The sequence below is a fragment of the Parus major genome, chromosome 2, assembly GCF_001522545.3.
Source record: "Parus major isolate Abel chromosome 2, Parus_major1.1, whole genome shotgun sequence".
Lineage (NCBI taxonomy): Eukaryota > Metazoa > Chordata > Aves > Passeriformes > Paridae > Parus > Parus major.
The window spans coordinates 114,598,149-114,620,479 of NC_031769.1; the positions used below are offsets into that span (position 1 = coordinate 114,598,149).

The following is a 22,331-nucleotide window of genomic DNA, read 5'->3' on the forward strand; positions in this document are numbered from 1 at the left end:
TGTTTGGGAATGTCTCCGCTGGAAACAGCAGGGGTTATTTTTTATTTTTACACTACTTCTGTGCCTATTTGTCATACATGCTAGTAAACCACCTTAAAATTCTTGTTTTTCTGGATTGGAGACAGATTGCAAGAAAGATTAATGCATTTGTATAAACAAGTTGACATGTGACTAAGGGGCTGTTAATGTATTTATAACTTTCAAAACTATATTTAAAGATATGTATTGCTCCTCTTTCTTTCTGGAACATTTTATTCCAGGGATCAACTTTGTGGAGTAGTTCCCAGCTGGCAGCTGTCACAGGTGGTATGACACTTGTGAGTTGGTTATTTCTTAGATGTCTTTTCAGTCTTCTTTGTAACTTAGGAAAGTGTAAACAGGTAAATAATAATTCCCAACGTGAATGAAATGTTCTGACACCAGTTTTGAACATACCACACATGTATGCCTGTTTTCAGAGTGAGGGAATCTAGAGTTACTAACTAGGTGGGTTGTACTTCTCATATTGCATGTGGATGTGTACTCTAACATTCCCTCCTAATAAAAAGTATTGGTCAGCTTGCACGCTGAATGCCTGCTGGGACATTCTCAGATAACTTGGTCCTTGAAGAAATTTTACAAATTCCTCTGCATTGAGAATAGGGAATTCAGCAAAATTAATGAACTTTTTTTTTTCTAGTCTTATACGCTGTTCTGGATGCTGTTTTTTAAAGTACTTTCTTATCCTGCATTATGGCTCTTTTCATTTTTTCCCTTACTTTATAGAATCAAAAATATGCAGTTAAGGGACTTGCAAGTAATTCTTCTTGAAAACAAAGGCTTGCTTGCATATTTTGCAACTGATGCAACTACACCACATACTTGGAAATTACATCAATATTTCCTGTGGAAATAGTAACACCTGGAGTATTTTTTTAAATATGCCAGAGATACCATGATAACATGGTTGCGTAGCTTAAATGTTCCTGAAAACACTAGTGCGGGTCCTAAAACTCCATGTATCTTAGTGACCTGAGATGATTGATAGTGCTTTGTGTTCTACTTACATTGTTATTTTCAAACTGTGTTTTGGTCTCTATATCAGAGTATGCTTTGAAAAGCACATGGGATCTATGTCTCTGCAGTTGAAGCAGGGATGAAGATTTTCGTTCTTGCTTGAAGATCTATGACTTCTAGAACTATGTCTATACACACATGTCTCTCCTATCAGAAGATTTGTTTGTTTCTGTGAACTATTATGGTATGGTAAAAGCTTAGAGTAGGAAACAGCCGAGAAAGAATGTTACTTAGCACTTGAAAAATTGCTTGGTTATCAGAGGCTCACATTTTTTCATGATTAGTGAACTACTTGTGTCAGACCTAGCACCTGCTTCTCTGAAGAGAGAGGAGGAGGCATGTTGAGGCCTGCTCAGTGTGCAGTTACAGGTTTCTGCAGGCACCCGTGTCTGAGCTGGAGTTTCTGTGTGTGAAGCAGCTGTCAGGTGTGGCTATTACCAGAAACATCCTCCATCTTCCCATTTCCACTGCAGCGTAACTCTTGACAGCGGGTGTAACCTGGGATTGTCTTGGAGCAAAAGCTTGTGTCACCTGTACTGGATGTAATACTGTCTTGGCAAATACCCTGTTTAATATTTGTTTCCTTACTATGGCCCCTGTTATTCCTGACACCACAGCCCCCTGGCTCCCCCACCATCTGGGTGTGGAACTCAGCAATCTGCTTTGAATGGCTTTACTTGAGCCATGGAGGTTGGAATAGGGGACCTCCAGAGGTCCCTTTCTCATCTCAACTGTTCTGTGAAAAAAAGCTTTTTAATATGGAAGAGAGATAAAAAAAAGTACATGAAAGAGATGGTAATAACAAAATTATACTTAATATAAAGGGCCTTTCTCTGGTATTGAGGCTGATTTTAATTTATACTGAGCTTCTATACTGCTGCTTCTATCTGTTGCTCCTTGTAACAAGAAGCTAAGCTTGGGTAGGTCTTACTTTGTAAGATTGATAAAGTACAATTATAGCACACTTGGGATTTTTTAAAGTAAATTTTGGCTAGTAGCCACTTTCTTTCAGTTTTGACTTATTTTGACTTTTGAAATAGCTTGTCCCCTTGGAAAAAAGGGAAGCACACAGAGAGGAAATTGTCAGATGAAGTAAAGTAACAATGATGCAAAAAAAAAAAAGCAGTGGGATGTATTCTTCATTCCTAACCCTATGTTCGACCTTCTATATTAATCCTATATTGACCTTCTAAATCTTATTCAGAATAATACTGTTAAAGTAGCCAGTAAATTTTATATATAATGTGTTTTTATTATATAATACATTTTTACATCATAGATAAAATAAGCATTAGTATCATGGAGCTTCTTTATAGAAACAGTTTTATTTTGCTTAGAATGAAAGGGAGTTGAATTTGTGTTGTCCATTGGTATATATAAGCATAAATTAATTATTGCTCTATGGAGAATGTGATCCCTTCACCAAAGAAGGTACCTTTTTCCACCCTTTGCTTAAGGAAGCAATGATACTTAAATTTCCCCATTGTCAAGTGAGATGCAATTAAAATTATTACAGTACTTTCAGGATTTATGTACTGAACTTTTGAAAGTGATTCTCTTAAGTATTCCCAATTCATACTTTTTTGTAAGATCTGCTAGATCCTCTGACAGTGTTGCTTGATCATGATTAATTTACTCAGGGAGATGAACAATTTCACGTCAGGGTGGAACTGATGAAGGTGTAACAGGCAATCTTAATGTGTTAGGTGACGTCCAGGTCATGTATGATTTTAGGCAATGTATGGAATGCCCTGGTAAGTTGTCAATTTAGCAGGGAAATGTTTCATTTATCTACCATCCACTTGAGCTAGTCACCACACCAAGAAAAAGTGGTAAAGCTTACTTGAATTTCTCTGTAGGAAACCAGGTATTACGCTAAAAAACTGTTGGTTATTTGTTTTTTGCTCTTTCTTGGTGTATTCTGCTGGTTGTCTGTATTCTATTAACAAAGTTTACGTAAAGAGGTTTACATGAAGATGTGAAGAGAAATATACACCACCACAAAGATGTACTTGGACTCTTGGCCAAGGGCATATATAAGTGTATTCTTATGATGTTGAAAGTGTTTTACTGTATTTATAATTGTTTCCACTGGAATGGCTAAGATAATGTTTTCTTAAATAGAAGTTACTGTTTGTTCTGGAAGATAAGGGTGATTTCTGAAGACTGAACAATCTAAACTTGTGTCACTGTTCTTGTTGAGTTGACAGTATCTAGATTAAGCTCTCTTGGAATTCAACATCTAGTACTAATAAAAGTAAAATAACTGAGAGGAAAAAGTCCATGTACTAATTTTGTAGGCATGCCTGAAGGGTACCTTGTATTTAGTAAATATTTCATTCTTATGTTTAATGGTTTTAAATCAGGGCAATTTCCTATAGTTCTACAGATTTACTGCACATAGGGATTTTTTTCAGCGTTCATATTTCTTTAACATGTTCTGTGTTATCTTTGAATTATGCTAAGGCATCTGTTATTGCTAAATATTAGAAGTAAATATTTCTTCTAGCAAGTGTCAAGTGCTAGATAGCTCTTCTGAAAAACATGAGCATGAGGAGCTGAAGATCTGCAACCATGAATATTTATTTTTCAGCACTGTATTCTTTTGAGCACATTCTTTTAAGCGCTGAGAGTTTTACAGAATACTTTTTTGTGAGAACTATCTAATACATGTTGACTCTGAAGTTTTTCACAGCGTATATGAAGATGACTCTTGCATCCTGTAGCTGCTTGACAAGCATTATTTATCAAGTACAGAGGAAATTGATTAACTGTGGAGCAGAATTGTGTAAAATTGAATTCACAACCATTTTCTGTTTTTTCTTAATAAAATGATTACTGAAAGAATTCCATCTGAAGGCTGTTGAAAGCTGGCTGCAGTTTATGATATAACGGATAGAATCTGCATCCTTGGCCTTCCAACAACCTTTACACCAGCAGATGGTGGGCGTAAAGATGTCATTCATCATTTATTTACAATGGACTTTATTTATTCTAGTGTCAACAGCTGCCCCAGGGAGCGGGTTATTGAATTCAAATGTGAAGCTCTGGGTTATTTGCTTCCTTTCAAATTTGTCTTCAGAGCTTAGTTGCTAGGAGTCCATTCTGTGCTCTAATAATGATTCATGTATTGTGAAGCCATTCAGTAAATTGGGTTGTCAGGGATTGCCAAAAAAGGTTTGGAGGTCTTGCTCCGATTTTTTTTTTTTTTTCTTTTTTTTTTCTTTTTTAACAGCACTGTGTTGTAGTTGGTGTCTTCTCCCTATGTGCCTTCTCTTGCTACTGTTGGAGACTTTGTCCCCAGTTGTCCCCTTTGATTTCCCTCCCTACTCTTCCTTATCCCCATCTCTCAAAACTAGAATTCTATGATCCTGTAATTCTAAGTTCATGGTTTTCAGGAACCAAAAATAAGTATTAGATATGAAGTAATGAAACTTTGTGTTCTACAGGCAGGACAGGAGTCCTTCCGTTCCATCACAAGATCATACTACAGAGGGGCTGCAGGGGCTTTGCTAGTGTATGACATTACAAGGTGAGAATACCAACTGGATTATAATGATACGTCTTTGTAGACTTGTGCTATGGTGTACAGTAGTGCTAAGTGTCTCATCTAGCTTGGTTTTTTGTATAGATACTGGTAATCTAACATTGTGTCAACTTTTTTTAAGAGCTCTAAGTCAAGATATAGCATATGTAACCTATATACTTCCAGTTTTGTCTGTATGATAGTTAAGAAAGCATGCATAAAATCTTAGGAAGAATGAAATAAAATATTTTTATAAACTATTGACCATTGACCTCTGGATTACCTTTATTGTGAAATACCTGAAAATATTTCATTAATTCCTCTCTAGTTTATTATTATCATAAGGGATATTTTTTCTTTAATTAAAACAGGTTACCTTTACTGAAGTCCTATTCTGCAAAGGGGTGCAATAGTAAAACATAGTAGTTTGGTTGCAATGAGAATACCAGGAAACTTGGGCCATTGCTGTGTTTCTGAGATTTGGAAAATATAGGTCTTAATCTGATACTTTTTAGTAGCTGTTCAGAAGTTACTAAAGTTTCCCTTCTGTATTAAATAAAGTATCTATACACAGTTAATCTGTAAAACTGTGAGTAATCTGGCTGGTTTATAAAAATGTTCAGGCTCCAAAGTCCCACTAATCTGTGTGCCTCCATTTGTGGGTCTTGGATCTTGTTGTTCAATTGGGCTACAACTTGTGCTAGAGATTTACTAGATATTTTTCCTTTTGTTCCCTTTTTGTATTTAAATATCAGGAAGTAATGTATTCTTTCTTCTGGATTTCCAGTAAAGGAATTTTTGATTCATAAACAAAATTGAATATCTTAGAACCACTCTATAAGCACAGGATTTATTACTTAGTTTACACCTTCTGTAAAAACTGTAATGGGTCACATTCATGTACCTCACTTTAAAAGATTTTACTGCTAAATTTATTATTCAGTTTATAAACTCATAAAAATTATCAACCATTTTCTGCTTTCAGTAAAACAAATATTACTATGAGTATGTGTTTATTTGTACTGTTGTTTGTCTTGGTTGAAGCTGATGGGTACTTTGAAAATTCTGTTCAGTTTTTATATGTATATAGTATTACAGATTCTTACAGCTCTAAGAATCCTCTTTACTCTTTGTAGCAAACATGTTTTCAATTACTTTTTAGACAGAGTTCATTAACACTCCTTGTTTGCTAAATTTTTGTTCACCCATTCTCCCTCTCACAAAGGGATTACTAGCTTTTATCCCTAGAGCATGTGCACTAATAAATGAGTTGGTTATTCAAGTAGAGAAGTGGACTAACAGGGGAAGAATTTCTTAAAATACTGCTTTTAATGTTCATTCTCTTCTATACTTAGGAGGGACACTTTCAATCACTTGACAACTTGGTTAGAAGATGCTCGTCAGCATTCCAATTCCAACATGGTTATAATGCTTATTGGAAACAAAAGGTAAAATTTTTATTAGCTGCTGTTTTGTAAGAGGGAAAGACTTGACTTATCTGTATTTCAGCTTTTGGGTTTTCTTACTTGTAGGCAATATGTTAACTCTAAATTCCCTTCTGTCACTGTGCATAGTTCTGTGGTGAGCCTGAAACCTTTCCTGTTCTACTTAGACTAAAATAATGTGCAGCACATGGATCAACTATGTTATGTTCCGAATATCTGTTTTAGGAGATAATTTTATTCCAAAGGATTGATTACAAATGCATGAAGCAGTGGATTATATGAATTTTCTCATTATGCTTTTTTGTTTCTGGAATCACCAATTAGAAACACCCAGGTCTCTTCCTTATAAAGAGAATATGATTCCTAATTTGAGGTGTTCTAAAGTGCTTTGAAGTTTTTGGTTAAGTATCACATCAGAGAAAATGTCATTTTAAAAAAAAACCTGTAGTACAGGTCTCACATGGAAGACTACTCTCAAATGTAAGAAGTACATACCTCAGTGATGGAAACATTTCTGATTTACAAGCTCTCTTCCATATTCTGTACCTCTTAGCCGGGATATGGGTCAGAGAATGCATTTTCACTGTTTCCTGGTAAATTCACTGGGTGATGAAATTATAGGTAAAAGTTGCGAAAGTATTACCCAATTTGTAATCAATTCCATACTTGGTCTTCTCATCAGCTACACTGTCTAAAATTCTAAAACTATTTACTGTTGATGCTGAGACTTTGTAGTAAAAGTCCTAATGAAAACATATCAGTGAATACATTCTGTAATTCTTCTGGTTCTTGTTCCAGTGAATTATAGTATCATATCTAGAGTTGGTTTTTTCTGAATGCAGAATTTTTTCAAAATATCAAAAGCATCACCTTAGAATTTAATAACCCATTGATTATGGGTCTTTGTGTAATTGACTTGAATGTGTCTCCATGCCTCGGCAATTTTTGAAGATGTCAGCTGATGTTCTTCAGAAAGATGCCAGTTGAAATAATGGTGTGTATGCATGCCCCTGAAAATTTCATGAGCAGACAGATCGTTTCTTAGATGTTGGTGAGAGGCAGCTTTGTGATAGTGAGTCCAGGTTTGCTATTCAGGCCTGTTGAACTCTTATTTTCTTCTTCTTCCCCTCTTCTCCCTTCTGTTTTCCCCCACTGTCCCATCACCCTCTACCTCCTCCTGAAAACTATGGTACATATTAAGCAAGTGTCAAGTTTGTCAATGTTTTTTTACATTATCTGGTAAATGGCTAACAACTTTCTTTTTAATTGAGGAATGTGTTAGGCATGATCTTGACAAATTAATATAAAAAATGTAGTCTTGTTTCATTAAATGAAGCTTTGGTAAACCCGTGATGGCCCTGACCAACTGTTTTTATACTTGTGTGAGTAAAAATATGGCACTGAGAGAAACAGTAAAGTGTACTGTTTACTTGAGATAAATTTGCATACTTAATTGACATCTGTAACTTTCTCATTATTCTTAGCAGTTAAACTAAATTTTCATGTCTTGAATTCTGCTGATGCAGACTGATTTGCTATTTGCAGCTAGCCCAGTAATTCCCAGTTACAACTATGTTTTATTCAAACAATTAATATATTTAAAATTTGCACAGTAAATTGTTACAGATTAAGGTGCCACATGAACTAAAATTCTTAAGATTTAAAACTTTTACCTTTTAAAGGTTATTATTTTCAAGGAGGATAAGAAGAAAACTCCTTCAATTTTATTGCTTTATCCTGAATGATTTCTTCTGGTAGGGTCTACTACTAGAGATGGATGGAAGGAAGAATGTGTATGCTAGCATAGTAGTTTTGAGGAAATAAATACTGCTCTTACGACTCCCAAAAGTGCACTTGACATAAGTTTGTAGTACTGAGTAATTGCTGGATTTGAAGAGTGTTGAGAATTTAATTTGAAATATAATGGCTGTTTGTTGAAAACATTACAAATACTAGTGTTAAAACATTACAAATACTGTACCTAATCTTCTTTCCAGAACAAAGCATAGCTATATTGATCTAGTAAGACCAAATGCTTCGAATTATTGGAATGGAGAGAGGAAGACAACTGTGGTTAGTAGAAGCAGTTAAAGATCTTTTAGACTGTATTTAGGTATCAGTATTGAGTTTTGATTGGGCTGTCATTGCAGTTTTTGATAAAACTGCATTATTTCAAGTAAAAAGTTACTTGTTTATGTTCTGTTGTGGAGATAACACTGAAATGAATCAAGGTTTTAAATAAGGTATTTTTGAGAGTAGCATGGTAGTAGCAAATAAAGACATTCCTCAGGTTGAAAAAAATGTCAGCTAATACTGGGAGAGCTTAAATATAATGAATATAAACTTCAAAATTGTTTTGAGAAGATGTATCTCGTATCCTTATCTTCAATTTTTTTTAATATTTAAATAATGTGTTGAATTGTATAGACTCTGTAACTCATTTAAGCTAGCATTTAGTTAAAAATTACAAAAACCTTCTTTCCTGCAAAATAAATCCACAGTGAGTATTACTTATTTTTAATATATGTATAATTACAAAGTTGGCAAACACTGAACTCTAGTATGATACTTCTAATTTGTATACTGACTGCAAATTAAATAAATCTATTTGTATGCTGTTTAGTTAAAAATTTGTATCTAAGAAGATACTTATGCATGTGCAACTTAGATGAAAATTCATTGGAATATAAATCTTGCACTTATACATCAATAATAAATATATAATTTTTATTGCTCAAGATGCAATATACTTAGAAAGAAGGACAAATTGTGAATTCCTTGTTCTTAAATAATCTTTAAAAAGTAAGAGTTAAATACTTGTCTGTATGACTTAGAGAAATGGATTTGTCTCTAGTTGTCTAGTCCAAGAGGGGTTTTCTTCTGCTTTTTTGGGTAATATTTAACTTTGAATTAAATGGACTTGGAAAGCAGGAACCAAGAACTTGTCTAACAGTTTCTTCAATTTTTGTTACTGCTGGAGGGCAAGGAGTTTCACAACGTAAATGCCAGCTTACTGGGAGGGGAGCAGCTAGTGTAGTTCAAAAGAACTTATTTCTGCTTTTAAGTTTTTATCAGAAGAGAAATTGACTGTATGAAGTTCTGCTACTGAATAGAAAAACAAACTTTATTTTTAAAATTATGTTTAATATTAATAATTTACAAAGCTCCTTTATCAGCTCAGCTTTATAGTATTGAATTGGTAGATAATGTTAGAAGAGGGTGATATGTAGTTGAAAATACAATGTCTAAAGTGAGTACTGAAGGAATACCTAGATAAATACACACTCATCCTGTAGAAAGCTATTTCATGAAGTCTTTGATAAAATTTATGTCAGCTAGGATGTATAGCTCAAGTAAGTGTGGTGCCTGTGACTGTTCTATATGCTGTAAGTGCAGGGCTTGACAAGTTATGTACCCATGCTCTGATGGGGACTCTTGGCTTCTCAAGCTTATAAGCATGTCTGTGAAGAATAATCTTTATATGGACATATTAGACCATGCAATTTAACTTCTCTTTTTTCTTCTATCTTAGTGATTTAGAATCTAGACGAGAAGTTAAGAAAGAGGAGGGTGAAGCATTTGCACGAGAACATGGACTTATCTTTATGGAAACGTCTGCCAAAACTGCTTCCAATGTAGAGGAGGTAACTTTGCTCAACACTGGCTTTTTACTAAAGCAGTTACACTTGTTTGTATAGCTACTACTCCTCTAGATTTTGGATTCCTTAACTTGAATTAACTACTCTTTATATTATGAGAAAGACAGTGTTTTGCACTGTATGTTTTACAACATACAGTTTGTTGTAATTGATTACACAGCACTAATTATATTGTTGAGACTTCTTAATTTATGTACTTTGCAGGGTTTTTTGAAGTATTTGAACAGAGAAATGACTAACTTCTGTCTGCCATGAAATATAAGAAGTAAGGCTGGAATAGATTTGCTAGTCGAAAGCAAGCCAAGCTATTGGTACTCTTGGCAGATGTCACTGTAACCTGTTCCAAAGGCTCCTGGTATATCATGAGCTCTTCAGAGCAATCTCTCGAAGTGCTTTGGTATTTGTACTATCATTATCTTTCCTCTCTACTACCTACTAGGAATCTTCTTCAGTTTGCACACAGCTTCTATTTTCTGTCCTCTACAGAGCTGCTGGAGAGGTCATTGTCTTGGTTACTGTAGTCTGTTATTTATTTGACTAAGTTTTTCCGGTTTTGCTACTTCAAAGAACTTAGGTTTTTTCAAATTTAGCTTATAGCTCAAATTTCTGGACACGTGAGTTCTTGCATCTTTCACCTTGGTTTACTGCATTCATTTATTGAAGGGTAGTCATGGTGGCTTAAGATCAGTTGCAACTGAATACCCACCGAGTTGCTCACTCAGTGCCTCTGTCCAGCAGGATGGGGGGAAGAACCAGAAGAGCCAAAACAAGATAAAACTCAGGGCCTGAGATAGTTTTAAAAATTAAGGAAGAGACGGGTGAAAAGTGACAGAAAGGCAGCCACTCACAACTTCCTACAAAAAAATTGAATCTCAGCCAGTCTCTGAGAAACAGAGCCTTTGGTTTTTATTCTTGAGCATTATATAATACAATATGAAATATCCCTCAGGCCAGTTCTGGTCAGCTATCCCAGGTAGTTTGTGTTGCCCACAATTTTGCCTACCCTAAGCCTAATCACTGTCAGGAGAGGGCAGTGTAAGAAACAGAAAATCTTGACACTCAGCAGTAGCTAAAATAGTGGGGTGTTATCAACACTGTTTGAGTCATAAATCCAAAACACAGCACCATGTAAACTGCTGTAAAGAAAACTGTGTTGCAGCCAGACAAGTACAGTGGTGGACCAACAGCTCCAGCTGAGATGCTAGTGCTATGTACAGCAGAAAGTTTGCTTCACGTGTCTTTCAATCCCATACTCGGTTTATCCACACTGACCTAGTTCAGCTTCTTATAGTACATAATCTACTCTTAGTCTTTTCCAAAACTATCCTAAATTCAAAATGGTGTATGAGGTCAATGAGGTCTTCTTTTAGTTATAAAATATTTAAGTTTTTCAAAAAGTTGCAGTAAGCTACAGGTGACTTTCACAAAATTCATTACTACCTCATTCTAACATTATCACCTCTTTTTGCATCAAAAAATACATCCTTCTGAATGAATTGTCCAGTATCAAATGCATCTGATTATCAGGAGGCAAATGAGCATTAAGTTCTTCATCAAATAAAGTTCCTTTTCGATAAAAGTAGAATCCTCTCCTTGTGATTGTACAAGTGACTGATGCATGTGTGTACTAACTTTCTAATTCTGGTGGAAAAGCTTTAGGATATAATCCTTTTCAGTGACAGGTGCATTCTTAAATGGTGTTCTCGGTACACACAAAAAAGTGGTGTTATGTAGACTAGTTAACAGCTATGAAAGCAAAATCCTAACCTCCAGCAGTTTCTTTATAAGAACTCATCAGTTTCTGTTGGTAATGTTTTTTTAATGTTTTTGTTTCCCTTGTTTAATCCAAATTTCCACCGCTGTGGAATACCTTAGTAAATCTGTAGCTGAAGCAGTACATTGACGTTTTTGGTGCTTGGATCTTAAAACAGTTTAAAATTGTTCATAATGTTCTTCAGGATTGTCTCATTACCTACATCTTGAACAGAAATGGATGATAAGGAGTGGAAAATATCCTGTTGGCTGTTTCTTTTGTGCAAGGCAGTTGGAGAAGTTTCTTTCCTGTTTGCATAATAGGTAATAGATGGTAGGGAGTGGGAAGTAGATGCAGGTTCTTCCTCCATAGTTACTTTGGAGACTTCTAAGAATTCGCTGTGACCACAGAGTTAAATCATTGTATTTCATATGGAATGGGATTGTGTAAAAAGAATTTCTTCATCACTGAGAGGACATAATGATTACTGGTGGGAGGTAAGGCACAGGCTTGTAATTTGACTGCAGTGCAAGGACAGTTAATGCTAGTCTCTTCAGCAGTATCATTTATTTAAGCAGGAGGTTGTTGTTGATTTCCGTTTAGCCTCTGTCTAAGGCTGTAAAGGTAACCAACTATCAAAATATTACTGACTGACTTTCTGTGCTTCTTTCCTTTTTTTTTCTCCTCAATGATTCCTAAGGTGATTGGATAGAGCAGTGTACACTCTGACGTGCATGGCTGTGGGCTTTCTTGTGGTAGAATCTTGCTAATTTTTAGTATCTTGGTTATTGTATTTGCTCTACTTTGTTGAATTGTGGATGGGTGATCTATTTATCTGTTTGCAGACTTCAGTGTTGCTTATTTACTGTTTCTAAGAAAACACTGTGATGTTCATTGGGAGGCTTTTCACTTGTACAAACATAAGTCTGGGGTCTGAACCCCAGGCAGGTTTGCACTTATTTTAATCATAACATCCATTACTTTCTGACCTCTCATTAAACCAAAGCATAATACATGAGATTTTTTTTTTTATTATTGTCTTGTTTGCAAGATACATTAGCAATTTTATCACATTCATTTTTTCATTGGTAGTTCAGCAGCAGTATATGATTATTAATTTTGCTCTTACCTGCAACCTGCAGTTCAGAGTTTGTTGAGTGCTTTCTGCTTGGGCGGGGCAGAGTAGAATCACCTGCATGAACTCGTAGTCCACTGTAGCACATGGCATTTTACTCTTTGTCTCTAGCATATCAATGGTTTGAATCCATTTATGTGCATTGCTTCTCAAGAAGTACGGATACGTAGCTGTATTTGGGAAGCTACAGTAGCTTTGTGCATTATTATTTCATTCTAGACTTGTACTTTTAAAAATTATTAATGATGTGACTAATCAAAAAATTAGATTCTTAGAGGTGTCTAAAATTGAACTGACTTTTAGAGTCTGCTTTATTTTTCTTCCAACCCTCCCTTAACATAACTAATAGCTGGGAACAGTTCTTTTACATGGTAATATAGTAAGCAGGGATTTAGTTAATAAAACTTGAAAGTTATGGGATGTTAATAATTTTTATACCAAGGTAAAGTGACACATAAGAGGTAATCTGACTAGCACTTGAAGAAGAGCAGGATTTCTAGGTCATGAGTCTTTAAAAGAAAACAAAACAAAAAACACCCACCCAAAAGTTAGGTTTATCTTTATTTGTACCAAAACCAGTATTCCTTCAAGTCTCTAGAAATCACAGTTCTGTGACTTCTGCTTCTTCAGCTGTGCAAAGCCAGCATTTTAGCCAGTTTCTTCCATGAGAAAATGGGGTTGAAGCTCATGTCAGTTCAACTGAGGAAGGGAGAAGGGGCAGGACACCTGGCTGTAATGAAGATACTCAGCTTTTAGGTGCTTGTGGAAACCCTTGGATTGTGCCCCAACAGTAACTGGCTCTTGCTGTGGTTCTTGGGGCTTGGTGCTTGGTATGATAAGAATAAAAGGTCTCAGTTAACTGAGTGTGTCAGGCTTTATAGAAGAGCATGAAATGTATGATACTGCCTGCCTGACCTGCTGGAGAAATGGATTCTTAGTTCTGGGGGGGTTTATCTTTTTTTCTTTTTTTTTTTTTTTTTTTTCCCTCAAGTATTCTGTTCTGTGTAACTGCTCAACAACAGTTACAGGATTTTTTAAGTCAGTTTGAGCTCTAGTAATGTGCACCAGCTCAGTAAGTTTTTCAGAAAGACAGTGCCTCAATGGGGACATAAACTGCTATCAAGTTCTCATCTGTGCCTTTGCACTTATACTTCAAATATAAGGTTACAAATACGTTGGGGTGCTTTTTGGAGTGTGAGTCCATTATATAACACCTTACTACTGCTTATTATAATTAACCCCTCATGCATCCCTTTTAGTGTGCTAAGCTTCTTCCTGAAACATTTAGCTGTAAAAAGCATTGGCTTACTGTGTGTGTATAAAAGAGCTGCTCACAGCTCTGGAATCTCACTTTATTAAGTGGCCATCCAGTGCCACTTATACATTGGGATGATGAATGCTTTAGGCATAAATCCATTTGTTGGCTATGTTGTTACTGTTTTCAAATGCATTCTTAAATAGTAGAGTAACCAAACTATATTGTATCTTACTGCTAAAAGATGAGATAGGAAATTGGAGAGGAGGAAATTCTAGGTGTTGGCTGGGTCACGCTTGAGAATTTGTGATACATTTAACCTTTAAGAATTCTTCACGTAGTAAAGAAAGAATCCAGGAAATAATGATTGCCCGATTTTTAGTTCCAAGCATTACATTTAATTTTCATAGTGCCACCAGAGGGCAGCATGTTCCACGAGCTGGCCGTGCTGAACGTGATCTCGTACCTGATTTTAGCCCAAGATGAACTTGCAAAGTCTTGAGTTTTAAAAAGGATCGGTGATTCATTTTTCTAGTTATGCTCAGCTTACAGCAAAGTCCTCAGATTCTTCTCCTGCCATTAGCTTTCTGAGAAATTCGAGTGACAAGTGCAAGTGAAAACTAAATGCAGTTTTATGATGCAGTTTGTGTAGTAAATTACTCACATTTTTGTGCCCTTAACTTATTATTACTCCTTCATACAGCTTCCATGAGGCAGAAGTATCAGGAACTTACTCCTTTGCCTGTTTCTTGCATTGTTGTTACCAGTTATAGAATTTATTCTTCCTGGATTTGTCTCAAGGATAGTAAAACTGTATTACTTGTTTATTTGTGCAATTATATGAATGCTGAAGTTGATTTAATTCTACATTCAGTGTTTGTAGGATTAATTATCTTAAATGCAGTATCTGTAGTGTTTGGTAGTTGTGATTTTGGCTTGTTTGTGGGTTTTTTTTTGGGGGCAAGCATTGGTGAGCCATGACTTATTGATTCTCATGCTGCAATAGGATCTGGGAAACTCCTTATACAAATAATGTAAAGTGATATTATACTGATATATTGTGATTTAAAAGCCTCTTTTTGTTGGCTTTGCAGTAGGTACAGGCATGACACAACAGGCAGATCACATCTTGCAAGACTCACTTTCCCACTTGTACAGTAATGCACTCCTCCTCAAAGGGGCATTGCTATTATTTGGGAATCTAGTTATAATGAGCATACAATTGAAAAACACACTGCATTAAACAAATCACTGAATAACTTGTATACAACCTTTTTTAATGCTGTTATACAGTTATATTCAGCAGTCTCATGCATAAAAGCATAAGTAAATTGTTGTTTAGAAAAAGGCCAAGAGTTAAACATTAAATGTAGACATTTTGCTGAACATACATTGTTTTCTTGAATTTTCCCAACATGTAGTCAAGGATTTTTATATTTGGAAGTCTAACATACTGATTTTGCAAAAGTCACTTCCTTCTATGAGTAATACAAGTACTGTGTATTAGGGCATTGCCAGCTTTCAGGTGATTATGTAAAAATGCAGGGTGAGTCTGGTACTGCCTCCCCTGGAGTGGTGAAAATGAACCTGGACCTGATTTGGGATGGAAAGGCAGGAGTATCTTTGTCTAGTGTTTCAGTAGAGCAGCATTATGGGAATGTACAGTGCAACTGCAGTAGGCTTGGTAGGCAGCCAGCTGAGCCCTTGTGGGCTTGCTGGTGAGGTCTTGTGTGGAAGTGGCTAAACTGCACCTGGATCCAAGCTGGCGTGTGAGGTGCTACAGCTGTGCTCTTGCAGTCCCCTGCACATGGTCTTATAAATCTAAACTGGATTTGAGGGGAAATCACTCTGTTTTTCTGCATCTATGGCTCAGTTAATCTGAAAATAGGATAAACTGCCCATAAATAAAAGTTTATAGTATACTGCATCTTCCAGATAGGAACTGGAATATGCAGTATTAAAAGAGATTTTTGAAAGAAGTCGATTATACCAAGTTCACTTTCTTGTCCTTGCTAACTGGGGCACTAGTATGCAAAGCCAAAATCTGATTTGATATTCTTAAAGCAGGTAGACTGCTGTTTTTTGTGATGTTCTCAGGTGATTGAATCTGCTCACACTTCAAATCATAAGTTAACTTAAAATACATGGATGTGAAAAATAAATGGAAGTGTCAAGAGATTCAAGTCTCTTCTTCATGTCTGATTAGTAGCAATTTTTCAGAATAAATACAAAGAGAACATGAGGTAGACATATTATGTCCTATGTTCTTATAATTTGTTTTCAAATGGCAGTTATTTCTGTGGCCCAGTGCAGCCTGGCATTTTGCTATGTAGAGTAACAGTATGTGCTGTTTAACACTAAATATGTCATCCACCAGAATCACTGATGGGAATGGGGTAGTCAGATAATGACTTCAAGAGAACTGAAATGGTAGAACTGAGATGAATGGAATATTTGGGTTTTTCAGATCAACAGTTTCTTGGCTAATATGTTTAATATTAAAATATACTGTACTGAATGCAGTATGCTCTTTTGCTTTCTACAGTATGTGTGTAGTAACAGAACGGATTTTGTGTTTGTGCAGGGCTGTTTTCCAGTGTGTTTTATTGGTTTTTGTGAGGATAGATGCATTGCTACAATGACTGCTCCTGAGTATATCCAAAAGTTCCAAAAGTTAATTTATTCTCAGTTGTCTTAGTTTGGAGTCTGTCAAAATTCTAGTTTGTTGCTCTAAAGTAATTTTTATAGATTTAATGTAATTCTCATGAAATTAATTCTGAAGTCTTGGTGTACTTAACCAGAATCTTGTAGAACAGTTAGAGGTGCCAATTGTTAAGTGCTTGTTTACATGAAGTTATCATAACGCTTTTTTAAGACTTCAAGTTCTGTTTAATGTCCCGCTGCAGGAGAAGTAAGGATCCTTACAGATTCCAGCTGTGTGAATTTTCAAAGTTGACTTATACCTTTCAGTAGGCACATGTATGAGGCCATTACAATAATTAGTATGTTATCAGGAACAAAGATAAGTTTGAATTTTTTTTTCCTTACATAGAAAACTTCAGTTTCTGAGGAATTTGAATCAATTCATAGTTGGCTGAAAGCCAATTTTTCTTCTCAACTCTAACACGTGTTTGAAAAACGAACTCGCTTCCTAAGTGCCTTGTGAATCTGCAATGATTAATTCTTCTCATTATTTTGCTGCAAATTCTCATGACCCTCTGTGATGATTCGATCACCCACTTAGAGTTTATGCATATTCATATCTCTCTGCTCCTGCTGCAGTCGTTCAAGTCTCCTTCACTGGCTGTGGTGTGTGCTTGGTGCAGTAATTGAGCTGCAGTAGATTGATTACTCTGGGGAGCTGTAAGGCCTTTAAAGGTGAAAACATATCAGTCCTGTTAATTAGGAAACAAAGCTCTGGTGGCAAGTTCAGCAGTCAAATGCTTCCAGTGTAGAAATGAGGAAAGGTATGATTTGTTCCTCTCCATGAACCCTGTTTACTTTTTTATATTTGAATTAGATCTGTATTTGCTGTAATAGGCTTGTGCAGAAGGTAGCATGTCTTGTATGATTGCATGCTGTTGGTATTTTAAAACAAAAAGAACTGTATGTTTATCGTAATTACTAACTGCTCTTAATCACCTCCTAAATTATACATTATTTTATGCATTACTTGACCTATAAAGCTAAATGAGAGATGAAGAATGGAATCATTGATTGTAAACTTTAACCAAAAACATTTATATCAGTCACCTTTTCAGACCTGAGTGTCAAAGTATTTTCTCTGAATTAAAACAATAGAAGTTGTTATAAAATCGGGAGCCTCGCCTTACTTCTATTAGGATGTCTGTTGCCCATTGTGTGCAAGATTAATTAAAGAGAATACGTTCTTAAAATTAGGTGAATATTAAATGATAGTGTAAGGTTTCATCCAGCAGACAGCATCCTTACATCATCATTGTAAGTACCCTGTGGTTTTATGTTGCTAAGCACTCTAATCTAGAGTGGCCTATTACAAAGATATTAAGGGTTGGGGAAACCATCTGCCACACAATCTATCCATAAGGGTCAGAAATAAATAATTTAAAAGTAATTTATATATCTTAAAAACCACTTTTTCCCTGTAATTACTGGACAACAGATTGTAGAATACAGATGTTATGAAAATTGCCAGTGTTTTTGTAAACAGCGTGTGATCCATTGCTGCTTCAGGGTGGGTTATAGGATGCTGTTGACATACCTGTTTCTGCAGAGGTCAGGAGGGAAAGTCTCACTGAAGCAACTGCACATGAGATTGAATTCCAATTAGTGCATCTTACACCGAAGGGTATCGCATTCATTGTGTCTGTGGTCTTTTTTCCTCTGTTTTTAGGCGTTTATTAACACTGCAAAGGAGATCTACGAGAAAATCCAGGAAGGCGTTTTTGACATTAATAATGAGGTAACTTTTAGTACTCTGTATGCTCTCTGCTTTTTAATAGTACAAAATTCACCTTTCCTAGAAGGCTGGACAGTAAAAGATTTGTCTGTTCCATTTGGATGTAGAATTGTCTGCTGTTGTGATAAAAATGGATTAAAATAAGTGACCCTATCCATCCATGAAGCATCACAAAATAATATAAATCCCCAAAAGAGAAGAAAATCCACTTTCATCCACTTCTCCATATGGTGTCATCTGTTTTCAAAGATAATTTTCCACTATGTAAATGGGGGACCATGTTGATATGCCAGATGCACTCCATGAGCTGTCCAGTGTAGGGGAGGGATTGCTTTGAGAGTTACATAAAAGACTTTTGAAATGTTCCTGGTTTAGGTGGCTGGATACTGTAGGGAATAAAAGATTAGCCATTTTGCTTATGCACATTACTGAAATTACAGATTACCGGGGCCTTTGCCTTTGCTTGTTTGGGATGGAGAGCTGGAGAAAGGGGAACAAGAGCTAGAAAGACCTATAATGTCTCTTGAATTTTGAAATGACTGTGCTGTTGAAAATCTTGCTTCATAACACTAGGATTGTATAGAAATATTAAGATTGTATAAGCTCTCTGTTAATAGTTCTCATTAAAAAATTGACAATGAGGGGAGCACTCTTTTCTGAAGATTGAGTTGGGTTTTTTAATCCTGCATGTCCCTGGATATTGTTGCTGAGGTGCTTAGTGAAACCACATGTGAAAATCTGCTCCACCACTGTGTTCTGTTTCTGCTCTGTGGAGAGGTGTGTCCAGACTGCCAGTGTGATGCTTCTCTTCATCGTCACAGTCCTTGCAGGATTGTTCAGAGTAGAGAGGGAATTGGCAGGACTCAAATTAAGTAGCTTCATCTCTTTCTGCTCAATATATTTCAACATGAGAAAACTTAGACTATCAAAAATATTACTCATGACTTCAGAGAGGAAAAAATGAGAAACTTCAGTAGTATGCAAAGTAATGCATCAGGAAGCTTGTAGTTAAGTAAGACTTGAATAGTAATCCTCTAAACTAATTCTGACTGGAAAGTTATGTGTACATGTTGGTGAAACACTTCTTAAATTCAGTTCAGTGATGAAAAATTTAAAATCATCTTTCACATCTTTCCTGAAGAAAATGCAGTATAAATTAGTAGTGCAATATAAATTGGAGAGCAATCAGAGTGTCTGAAAAAGCGTGCTCGTTGTATCTGTCGAGTTTCATATAGTAGCTGACTGCTTTACTGTGCCTTACGGAGCTTTGATTGCAATATGCTGTCAAGAGCCAACAGTCCGTGCTACTTATTTGGCTTTATGCCAAGTCTGGCTCCTTGATTCCTCAAGAAGTTGCTATCAGCCCAGAGGGGGCAAAACCAATGAGCCATAGGGCATGCTTTTTATTAAAGAGGAGTCAAAGAGCGAAAAGAAACCACATCAGCTGCTGTCAATACTGAGCGAGTGCCAGAAACCCGAAGGCTACCACTGCTGCAGAACAACTGCCAAGCACTATAAATCTGAGATTTGCTGTGACGCAAAGTTTCCTTAAGAGCTTAATTTCTGAAGCTACTGTATTACTTTTCTCAAAGTGCTGTATTTTTAGGTAAAATCCACTTGAGGGAGTGAGGGTTAAGATATAAGTGTGATTTTGATGAATGAAAGAGCTACGCTGTGTGTGGGTTCTTGGCAAGTAGCCATGTCTTTTGGGATCACAGAAATTATTGATGACACAGAACACTCGTATGCCCTTAGCCTCTACAGCTGATTCAACACAGAAAGAAATGCTGCCTAGAGAGGAAAAGTTTTATATAAAACTATTAAACTAGTGGAGATTTTGGCAAGAGGGGAGAGGTTATACATTCTTAGCAAATGCTGTGTATTTTTAAGCCATATGCCAAGTAGTATTCAAATACAATTCTTGCTCTGTGGGGGTTTTTTTAGAATTTTAAGCTAAAGAATGTAACATGGAGATAAAATTTAAATTAGAAGCAAGGCATCTTACTTTAAATAATATTTAATCACTAAGAACATGCTGGGAAAGAATTATAAACTTTGCAATATTTATTACATACATTAGGAGAACTTGTTATTTGATCTTCTAAATAGAAAAAGTAGCTTTTCAAGTGTATTATAAAATATTTATGCTGTGTATTAAACTTCATTTCAGGCAAATGGCATAAAAATTGGCCCTCAACATGCTGCCACCAACGCAACACTTGCAGGCAATCAGGGAGGACAACAAGCTGGAGGAGGCTGCTGTTGAGCCTGTTTTTACTTTCTAGCTGCCTGGATGGGGCCTACTTACTTGTTTGTTCACCCTTCCCTCCCCCTGCCCCGCTCGCCTCCACTTCAATTCAACTGAGACATGAAACTCGTAAGTCGGTTTCCTGTTGCAGAAGACTTTATCCTTCAAATTCTTGTATAACTTTGAATAAATGGTTAATGTTCACTTAAAGACAGATTTTGGAGATTGTATTCATATCTATTTACATTTGATTTCTAGGTCAATTGATGTGATTATTTTTGTTAAATGTTGTCTTGTGCCCTTGACTACGAACTGAATTGTATTAAACACTACAAAGTCATCTGAGTATTTTAATCAGTTTGTGTAGTTAGGTTTCCCAGCTCCTGAGGTTACCTAATGTTTAATATTGTAGAGCTGTCCTCAAGTTTTTTGTCAATTTCCAAGGCTATGAAGAGAAGCGGAAGGACTCTTTTAATTCTGTATTTATCACTTTCTGTATATATAGTTTAATAACCTGCTTGGGTGTACTTGCCAAGCTAGAATTCTTTAATGCATTTGCATAAAATCTATACTACTTAGAGCTTGAAAACTACAGAAGCATTAATAGGAATTGCTTGGATGCTAAATTTTAAGCCTTTTTGACATTGTTAGCATGTTCATGCTCCCCTGTCATTATCCTGAAGTCCAAGAGAGATGCTTAATGTATATTACTAGAGGCTACATATGTGCTATCTATTTTAATGCCAAATGTTTGCTGTTTATCCACAATTTCCACAACACCTCTTCAGAAATGGATTAGCTGTTTGCCTTAACAAATACTATAGGTGAAAACAGAGTATGAATGAAAAGTAGAGGAGGAGTTGATAAATTTAAAATGGCACATTCTAAAAACATTAATCTTCTCAATGTTTTTTTTTCTTGTTTACCACTTGATTTCTAGGTATATTTTTCATGCAAGGACAGTTTTTCAACCTAAATGTATAGTGGTTGTGTAAAGTTTTCTTTTAGTGACAACTTGTAATCCTAAATATATGGTAAGCATCTTGTCTATTGTGAAGAGGGTGTGAAAATAAAATCTGCCAGTTTGGAAATCTTGATGAAAATCAAAACTACAAATGTTTTGTTACTTATTATGGTGATGGCTGGGGGGTATATTTTTCCTCAAAAGAAAGGGTTGCAACACTGCAAAACAAAATCCTGTGTTTAAGTGTTTATTTGTTAAAATACAGAATGTTCATGTCACCTTTCATACAAATGTGCGAATAACTGAGTTTCCATCTCATCCTATTTAAACAATTGCAGACAAAAGGGTGACACTAGTGCTGGGCCATGCTTCATGTATTGGGCAAAATAAAGGGGTGGGGGGCAGGCAATGACTGCAAAACTTTTGTCTTACTGGACCAATATTGACTGCAACACAACACTGGGGGAAAGGGATCCTCATTTCACCCATTCTATTTGTGAGAACTTGAACATCCAGAGTGAATAAACTTCAGCCTGATGGGTGTAACATAGCAACTGAGATTAAATAAAATTTGAAAAAACGGTGTGGAACCTTTTGTTGGTATACTGGGGAAGGAGGAATCAGTATGGATTTGTTAGTTTCTGACTTCAATTTTTTTACACCCTTAGGAACATTTTCATCAATGTAATGTAATTGTTTTCAACACTTAAATTAAGAGGCTACTCCGTGTACAAACTATCAATGGTTATCTGTTTATTATACAATGTTTGCATTTGTTTCAGTTGAAGTTTGAAAATCATGTTGCATGACAGTAAAACCATAGGACTGAACTGCATGGATGACAAGGGAAAA

The 22,331-nt window shown here is 35.9% G+C and overlaps 1 protein-coding gene across 1 annotated transcript in view; it reads left to right on the forward strand.

The window, feature by feature from the left end:
- The window catches only part of RAB2A (RAB2A, member RAS oncogene family), a 42,990-nt gene extending 20,928 nt beyond the window's left edge, over positions 1–22,062 (forward strand). Inside the window, exons 4-8 of the mRNA XM_015617836.3 lie at positions 4,506–4,588; positions 5,938–6,030; positions 9,560–9,671; positions 18,202–18,270; positions 20,438–22,062. Coding sequence (XP_015473322.1) covers positions 4,506–4,588; positions 5,938–6,030; positions 9,560–9,671; positions 18,202–18,270; positions 20,438–20,533 — 453 coding nt within the window. The 3' untranslated portion in view covers positions 20,534–22,062. The remainder of the gene's footprint in view (positions 1–4,505; positions 4,589–5,937; positions 6,031–9,559; positions 9,672–18,201; positions 18,271–20,437) is intronic.
- Positions 22,063–22,331: the final 269 nt, after the last annotated feature.